The 9346-nt window shown below is 47.8% G+C and overlaps 1 protein-coding gene across 5 annotated transcripts in view; it reads left to right on the forward strand.

The window, feature by feature from the left end:
- Positions 1–9346, forward strand: part of GABRA3 (gamma-aminobutyric acid type A receptor alpha3 subunit) — a 321368-nt gene that overhangs the window by 249470 nt on the left and 62552 nt on the right. For all 5 annotated transcript variants that reach the window (XM_019521407.1, XM_019521409.1, XM_019521410.1 and 2 more), the window contains one exon: positions 6546–6628. In XM_019521407.1, the coding sequence (XP_019376952.1) occupies positions 6546–6628 (83 nt within the window). The remainder of the gene's footprint in view (positions 1–6545; positions 6629–9346) is intronic.

The following is a 9346-nucleotide window of genomic DNA, read 5'->3' on the forward strand; positions in this document are numbered from 1 at the left end:
ACCCCAGTACTCTTTCCTGCCATGGCAGGGGGTCGGACTAGATGATCTTCTCAGGTCCCTTCCGACCCTAGAAACTATGAAACTATGAAACATCCAAAATCACTGATAAAGATGTTGAACAGTACAGGCCCCAGAACTGAGCTCTTGGGGACTCCACTGCCTACATACCTCCAGGCTGAAAATGACCCATCCACCACCACTCTCTGGGTGTGACCATCTAGCCAAATTACCACCCATCTGATTGTGTAGGCATCAATGCTGCAGATACTCAGTTTTTTTAAGAGAATGTGGTGGGAAACAGTGTCAAAGGCCTTCTTGAAGTCCAGAAAGACAACATCCACCTTGACTGCTTCATCCAGGGACTTTACGACCTTATCATAAAAGGAAACCAGATTAGTCAGGCAGGATCTGCCCTCAATGAACCCACGTTGGTTTCCCCTGAGCATTACCTCCTCTGCTGGGCCCTTGCGGATGTGCTCCTTGATAATTCTCTCAAAGGTCTTCCCAAGGACCAAGGTGAGTGTAACTGGCCTATAGTTACCCAGGTCCTCCTTTCTCCCCTTCTTGTAAATGGGGACCACATTGGCCCTTTTCCAGTCCTCTGGTACCTGGGCAGAGCCGCATGAGTGCTCATAAAGCCATGCCAGGGGCTCTACTATGGCCCCCGCCAATTCTCTCAGCACCCTTGGGTGAAGAGCATCTGGACCTACTGATTTCAACATGTCCAGCCCCGCAAAAGTTCCCTAACTAGGTCATCCCTGACCCTAGGCATGGGGTGCCTCCCCTGGGTCCATCCATAATCCTAGTAGGGGAGGTATCGCAGTCCCTGTTCAGAAATATGGAGGCAAAGAATTAGTTAAAGAGGTCAGCTTTTTCATTTGCTGCAATCACCAGATTGCCAAGCCTGTCCTGTAGGGGCCCCACATTACCCAGTGCCTTCTTACTCCTTATGTATTTGAAAAAGGACTTTTTGTTATCCCTAATTCTGGTCACTAGCCCTAGCTCCATCTCTGCCTTGGCCTTCCTAACTGCCTCCCTGCAGTTATGAGCAACAGAGGTGTAATCCTCCTTGGTGACAGCCCCTTACTTCCACTGTTTGCATGCCTCCTTTTTTACCTCCTGGATGCCTTTGCCGAGCCATGGGGGCTTTTTAGCACTCCTGCCCCCCTTGGTGTGCATTGGGACTGACTCCCTTTGAGCTCAGAGGATCATCTCCTTGAGAAACAACCACCTGCCTTGGACTTCCATCTTATTGAAGCTCCAAGACTCCAATGCCTCTCCTACTAATCCTCTTAGTTCATTGAAGTCAGCCCTCCTGAAGTCAAGGACTTTTGCCTTACTGCTTGCTTTCACCACCCTGCACTGGATAGTAAATTCCAGCAGGTTATGATCACTGTCACCCAGGTGGTCGAGTACCCAAAGACCCCTCACCTGTGGCAAGGACCAAGTCCAGTAAGGCATTTCCCCTGGTGGGATTATGCACCTCCTGGGTTAGGTGTAGATCCTGTATCCCAGCTAGGAACCTACATGAGCAGACAGGCCTGGCTGACTGATCCTCCCAGCAGATGTCTGGGTAGTTTAGGTCACCCAAAACAGCTACATCCTTTGACTTTACAGCCTCTGTGAGATGACCTGAGAATTCCAGGTCCAGCTCGTGCCCCTGGTGAGGTGGTCTGTAGTCGATGCCCACTATCAAGTCCCTTTCCCCACAACCCCCTTGCATTCTTACCCAGAGTGCCTCAATTTGCCCCTCCTCTGACCCCATCCTGATCATCGAGGATGTGTATATTGCTCTTTGACATACAGTGCTACATCACCACCCTTTTTCCCTGCTCTGTCTTGCCTGTACAGCCTGTAGCCTTCTATGTCCACTGCCCAGTCATGGGTAGAATCCCACCAGGCTTCTGTGAGCCCCACTAGGTCTGGGTTTTTGCTAGCTAGCAGGAGGGTGAATTTCTCCTGCTTATTCCCCAGGCTTTGAGCATGTGTGTATAAACATTTGAGGCCTCCTGTAGGTGCATGTGCCGCCCCCTTGTTTCTAAGCCTGCCCTGGCCCCTATCACTTACCTGCCCATGTCACCTGGCTTGACGACGAAGTGTCCTCATGTTCCTCTGCGTCCCCGTCCCCCGGTGAACCTAGTTGAAAGCTTGCCGTATGAGATCAGCCAGCCTGGAAGAAAAAACATGCTTACCTTTCGGGGAGGGATGAAGCCCGTCCTGCCCAAGCATGCCCTCTGTGTGGAAGTGTGCATCGTGGTCCAAGAACCCAAGGCCCGCCTGGTAACACCAGCTCCAAAGCCGCTGGTTTACCTCACCAATGCATGCCTCATGGTGCCACCTGTGTCTGCTCACTGGAAGAGTAGAAGAGAAAGCCACCTGTGCCCCCGTCTCCTTGAGCTTGGCCCCTGGAGCCTTGTAGTCTCTCATGATGCAGTCCCGGCTGCTCCTAGCCACATCATTCATTCCCACATGGATGAGGACCATGGGGTATTGATCAGAGGGTCGTATGAGGCCCAGGATCATCTCCATGATGTCCCACATCTGAGCTCCAGGCAGGCAACAAACTTCACATGCCATGGGGTCAGGGTGACAGATGGGCCCCTCCATTTCTCTCAGGACGGAATCGCTGATGACGAGGACCCAGCATCTCTTCCTCTTGGTGTTCCAGTATCGCTCAGACTATGCCATGCATGGAGTGGCATCTGCTCCTCTGGAGGCATCCTCTCCTACTTCCTTCTCCACAGCTGCCAGGGCCTCATTCCTGTTCCCCAGCTGTACCTGGGGGGCTGACACTGTGGTAGCACAGGTAGCCCTAGCTCTGGAGGTGACTGTCTGCCATACCGTTGCAGTGGGTCTCTCCCGGGGGACTTCTCCACTACGTTCCTGACCCTGTAGAGAATGAAAGTACTGTTTCATCCTTGGAAACCCTGATCACTCACAGCCTGCTGACCTCAGCCTGGAGCTCCCTCACCTGCTCCTCCAAGGCCCAAAGGTGGGCACATGCGAGAAAGGCAAGGCAACTCCTGCTCCCCACTCCACCCCCCCAAGCCACAGAGGCCCCACCAGGCATCTCCCAGACAGGGGAGGAGGGTGACTCTAGCCCCCCCTCAGGCTCTGTCTGGGTGGAGGCCTCAGAGGAGCCCTGGGCAGGCAGTGCTACCAGGGCTGGAGCTGTTGCTGATGTATTCACACAATACTCTCTCTTAGTCTCTATTTAGAAACCATCTATGCTGCAGCAGAGAGAGGCTTAAATTTTATACATATACTGCTAATGGTGAATTCTCAATTGCTTTTTCAGTATTATGAATCTAAGGATATTACAAGTAGTTAACAGGCACCCAGCAGTGACATTGCCAGTATTGCCACTTGAGAAGGAAGTGGTGTCAGTCACAAAGGCTGAGAGGGATGCCTGTGATCTTCTCTTCTGTCGGTTGTGACTGGCAGCAGCAACATGGATAGGAGCCAGAGAAGGAATGGGGTGGGGCGGGGCATAAGAATTTGTTTTGGAAAACCACCATGCAGTGCCTTCTGCCCTGAACTTGGGTACTCTACTGGGGTGTGGGGAGTGGGGCTCAAACAGGAAGGTGAGGTGGAGAAAAGTGGCCGATGGCCAAGGAAGGGGGGAGGGCGCTCCCCCCCACCACAAACTTTGCGCTGCAATTGTGGGTCTTCATGCTGTGCAATACCATGCGCCTTCCTTCACAGCAATTAAATCCACCAACCCTATTTACATCAAAGTTGAAGTAAACAATGCAACCCCCACGCTCAGGGCACAGCCCAGTGTCAGGTGCCGCTTACCAATGCATACGTAAAGTGGTATTGTCTTTTAAGTCCCATGTCGCAAAGCAGCTCTCATCCTGCATTTGAACACTGCACTGCACCTGACTTCATCAGCCACAACCTGCACTCTTCTTGAGCACTGCATTAGCAGTCCTGTGCAACCCAGTAGCAACTCTCCCAGCTGGACTGAGTCCTTCTGCCTCTGTCTGATGTGCTGCCATCTGTCACGCACCTCAAAACTCTCTGATTGACCACTGCTCCCACAATTTATAGGCCTTGAGGAGGGGAGGAACCCTGCCACTTGCCACCCCTTTGCCAACCTTATTTTGAAGTAAAAAAAACTCCAGACAGGGTGGCGCTAGACTGCAAAAGAGCATGAAAATCCAGGCAAAAAAAGAGCACCAAAACCCTGTGCAAAAAATGGGGGGAAAAGACTTTGCAGGGGGAAGCCACTTTGGGTTGCTCTGCAAATTGGGTGCGTGTGGGACATGGAATGATTGTGGTACCCCAGTGTCAATTCCCAGGGATGCTGGCAAGCTAGACTTGCGACAGGATGGCAGGCTTGGTCAGAGGAACAAATTGGCCAGGGGGGAGCTCCTTTGGGTGGCCTATAGTACCGACCCCCAATGCCAAGCCTAACTTGAGGGGGGTTGCAGGCAGCCACTTACAGAGCTTTGCACAAAAAGATTTCATGAACCCCCTGCATCAGGTACTCAGAAAAGCAGGGGTGGGGGAAGAGTGCAGGAACAGGCTTGGGGCAGCCCTTTTGGATGGATGTCCACCTGTCTGACCCCCGGTACCAAGCCTTGTGAAGGGGAGGAAGGCTTTGCAGAAGTTGGGCAGCACTGTTTATTGAACTCAAAACCCCCAAAATAGGGATGTCTCTAAAGGAAAGCCGATGACATTCCTGTCCATTGAAATCAAATGCCATCTTAAAATGACCCCTGGCATAAATTACTAATGCGAGAGCAGGAGGGTAGAATTGTTATGACATGCCCCCTAGTGTTCTTTACCAGTAATAGCATATTAAGCCATAACATGCTAAATTATGTACCCGTTAGGTCATTAAACATGCTACATTACAAGAGTGAAAAAAATGGGAACATCTTTAGCCAGAACAGGCTGATGCTGTGGACAAGTGCCCAAGGTGAAGTGCTGCTATTTTGCTTCACAACTGCGGTCTGTGAATTAATTTTTATCTATTTTTACCGATAGGTAATTCATCAACAAAAAATATTTTAAATTGTCACTGAAATTTTACTTTGAAATGATTGGAGGTTTTGGAGGGGAAAAAAGGCTGTTCAGTAAGGAAACCAAAACCTGAAAACTAAATGCGCATTGGATTTTTTTTTTTAATTATTTTATTTTTTTATTTTTACAAAAAAAAAGTTTTTAAAGGACAAGGGACATTTTTGTGAAAGTTACCAATTTCTTGAAAAAACAATTTCCAGCAGAAATACTGCAACAAAATCTTCCTGCTCGTTTCTTATGAACTGGATTCTTTATAGGATGACTCCAACTCCACTGCCTTAGTGACAGCCCCGTTCCAGCTAACATTCTTTTTATTGCCTTGTCAAGCCACAGAAAGTTTTCCTGATTCACTGAGCTCTTTAGAGTATTTCTTACCTAATGTCTCCTAAATACTGTCTTATGGCTCCACTGTCTAAGTTATGATGCTGCAGACTTTCCATGCTGTTGGGAATACTTAAACAATGAGCATTAGTTTTAAGAATGAATTACCATGGTTTCTTGGGCTCTTTCATATAAGGCCCCTTCATGTGAGGCCGCAAGTTCTGTACTGTCACTAGCACTATCATAACAGCAGTCCCGTTTCCCAGAGATGACTGCATATTATTGTTGATGTAAGGAGATCATATGGTTGGGTTATGCCCTGCAGCTTCACATGGGCACCAGGATTGTGTGTGTACAAGTCTGTTCCACTCCCACACTAGTACCTCTGCAGAACAGGATGACAACAGCAGTCTGTACTTCCAAAATGCAGGGTCAGCATCTTTGTAACTTTTAGGGTGCCATAAAGGAGCACAAAGGAGCCATATGGTCCAAGAACCCTCCTCTTTCATTAGCCAATATGTCTGGCCAGCATGCTTAGTGGCATATATTTCATTCTAAGAGTGCAGATGCACAAAAATTGAACCACTGCAAAATACCTCTGGTCTAAGTGTTATATGTGTCCATACACTAATGTAGCAGCTGGTACAAGCCTCTGAATTTCAGGATGCTTAGGTAGGTAACATGGAGCTGTGTCTTGAATCACGTTAGCCCAGATTTCTAATTTTCTCCAGTGCTTTGCTACTCTTTACACATCCGCTAACCATATATAATTTATTGGCTTTTGACTCCTCCCAAACTACCAGAAATAGGTCATGCTTAGGTCACTGGAAAGCTCCTTTCACTTGGGTTTAATAAGGTCCATGATGCAGTTTGTGGCACTGCTCAAACTAGGTGCTAATAACCTCTCTGAACATTACACACAAATATGTACATGTACAGGTTTTTGGCAGATTTTTCTCTTGCAATTAGTGGATAAAGATGAACTCAGTCAATAGGGCTTAGGTTGTAACTTGGGGAAGGTGGCGAGACTGGAGCCCATGCAGTTATCTCCATAGCCAAGGGCCTGCTGCCCAGAGATCTGCTGGGAGTCAGCACTGGCTTTGTCAGCTTTGAGCACACAGGGCAAGAGGCTGCACCAGAAGCTCCAGCAGCCATGTATTTATGATCTTGGCCTGTGTTTGTTTCTCTTACAGGTTAACAATCCATGCCGAGTGCCCCATGCACCTGGAGGACTTCCCAATGGATGTACATGCCTGCCCACTGAAGTTTGGAAGCTGTAAGTGCCAGGTTCAGCCTTCTTCGCAGAGACACACTGGCACAGTTTTACATGTATAAATCCTGGTAGCTTATTTCTTACTACTACTTATTTCTTCAATAACACTTCAATTGTGTTTTTAGATTATCTTACTAGTTATACAGTGCTCAAGCATTTGCCAAGGGTTTTACATAAGTACAATAAAACTACACCTTCCCCTATTACAGACAAGATTGCTGCGTGCATATGTGCAGGTAATTTGGACTCTGGGGTGGGTTGGTGATATTTGATCTCGCTGTGAGTTTGCCACTTAAGCAAGCAGGGTTCCCCTCCACAGCGGCATGTGGATGGAAATACTCAATGTGTTTTCTTCAGAGAATGCCAGTTTACCAAAATGAGACATCTCGCAGGACATTTTTAATCTCAGCAGAGTTGTAATGGGGCCCTGCCAACCTGGTAGGCTTCAAACCCTGCTTGGTTCTACTGTCCCACACAACCAGCTTCTGAGCATCCCACTGGATAGACTGATGGGAAATGAAAGCCCCAAAACCCTGGGAGCTGGGGTTCCTGGCTCTTCTTCAGCAAAAAAGGTGGGATGGTCAGGAGCCAGGATCCTGGAAACCACAGAGCACTAGCTCCTCAATTGTAAAGTCACAACTCTGCAGCAGTCTGGGTTCCCAGGACTGTCAGAGGCTGCATCCCACTACATGGACTGTCTTTGGCACTCCATTCATTTTCACTTAGAATCTCAAACCTCTTGGATCTCATTCCAAATGGGAATGAAAAGTATCAAAATCCTCCACAAAGTAAAATTATCTTTCTCTGTACAGCTCTATGCAGAGTCGCCTCCTAGTGTGGGGAGCTGCCCTTCAGTCTACTTCAACCTTTTGAGAGTTACCTATTCCCAAATATATAAGAGTTTGGACCACCACCTGATGACACTCTAGGGTCTCAGAAAATGTAATAGAATAAAGCACCCAACCATCTAGTTTGAAAGAGAGGAAATTCAAAATTCATGGGAAGGAAACACTTGTTAATGCCAAGTGGAATTCGTCACCGAAGGAGAGTAAGTGCACGAGGGTTAAATAGCCTCATACTTAAGAGTATGAGAAGAAAGAGAAAAACCCTCATGCTACAGGGTTTAAAGCAGCCTCTGACCATTGGGGCTTCTCACAAGATCTTTGGGGGAACAGATTATCCCACATCTGCCAACTGTGAGCTTTCTTCAACCTTCCTCTGAAACAGATGCTCAAAAGAGGGATGTTGTACTAAATGGATGATGGGTCTACTCTAAGTTTAGCCATTTGTATGGGTGCCAACACTGCACACACACAGAATGTGATGTAGAAGATCCTGAGGCTATGGTCCAGCAAGCAAGGTGTGTGTATGTGTCTCAATAAGTTACAACCAAGAAAACTCTACCATAAGTACACACTGTGAGACACTTATCCTGTTACTACCTTCAGACACAGGGAAAGATGCTATTTTTAGATAGAATGAGAATACAACTGGCCATCCGCTTAATTACTTCTAGCTACAAACAGAATATGTATATGCCCATTATGTAAAGATGTCAGCTTGCTTTTGTCATAATCCTGAGATGCTGTAATCTAGGGATAGGTAATTGTACCCTAGGACAGTCTTTATTCTGGCAGTAAATTTAGTCCCTGCTGTGCTAATCTCTGCACTGTTCCCACTGAGCAGATCCCATGGCTGCTGTCTCTCTGAAACAGTGAAAGAGTGGCTGCAGTGGACATCAGGACCAGACTAGGCAAGGACTAACTGGACTCTTTCCCTGTGACTATTAGAGAAATAGCTAGACTGACCTTCTATCTATAATTCCTGCTTGGAAGCAAGCACCATGTTGGTAACATCAGCAGCAGGATCATGCCTAGAACAGTCATTTGTTTTAAAGCAGCTTCCTATATTTTTTCTCAGATAATTTTATATGTTCTTATAATTGCATGTACCAAGTCAGTCCTACTCTTCATTCTGCTGGTGAGCAGAAGTGCTAATGGCATGTTTTCTTGATTACCGTTAGTTATAGTGTAATAACAAAGACTGCCAGGAGGAGACATCATAGCTTTCTTTTGTAGGGACAGGCATTCCAGCCCTAACTGTCGGAGAGTGAAATGAGAGAGCAAAGCCAGAATAACACTCTCACCTAGCAAAGCCTGGAAGCATCTTTCCTTAGATCACCTCTCTTTCATTTATTTGCTGCAACACAAAAGTTAGGATAGGAGGAAGAAATGGAGGAAAGGAACTTGTGTGCATGTCTCCGGTAGAACCAATTGGTTAATGGTTCTTGGTGTCATCTTAGTTTCATAGTTTCATAGTTTCTAGGGTCGGAAGGGACCTGAGCAGATCATCTAGTCCGACCCGCTGCCTTGGCAGGAAAGAGCACTGGGGTCAAACGACCCCAGTAAAGTGGTCATCCAACCTCCTCTTAAAAACCCCCAGGGTGGGAGCCTGCACCACCTCACTTGGAAGCTGGTTCCCTAGCTGCCCTGACCGTGAAGTAGCGCCTCCTGATGTCCAACTTAAACTTTCCCTCTGCCAGCTTGTGACCATTGTTCCTGGTCACTCCTTGCGGCGCTCGGGGGAACAGGGACTCCCCCAGCGCCTGCTGATCCCCCCTAACCAGTTTATAACAGGCCACAAGATCCCCCCTCAGCCTTCTCTTTTGAAGGCTGAACAGGTTCAGGTCCCGCAACCTTTCCTCATAGGACCTACCCTGCT

This window comes from Gavialis gangeticus, unplaced genomic scaffold, assembly GCF_001723915.1.
Source record: "Gavialis gangeticus isolate Ggan-Ray unplaced genomic scaffold, GavGan_comp1, whole genome shotgun sequence".
NCBI classification, from domain to species: domain Eukaryota; kingdom Metazoa; phylum Chordata; order Crocodylia; family Gavialidae; genus Gavialis; species Gavialis gangeticus.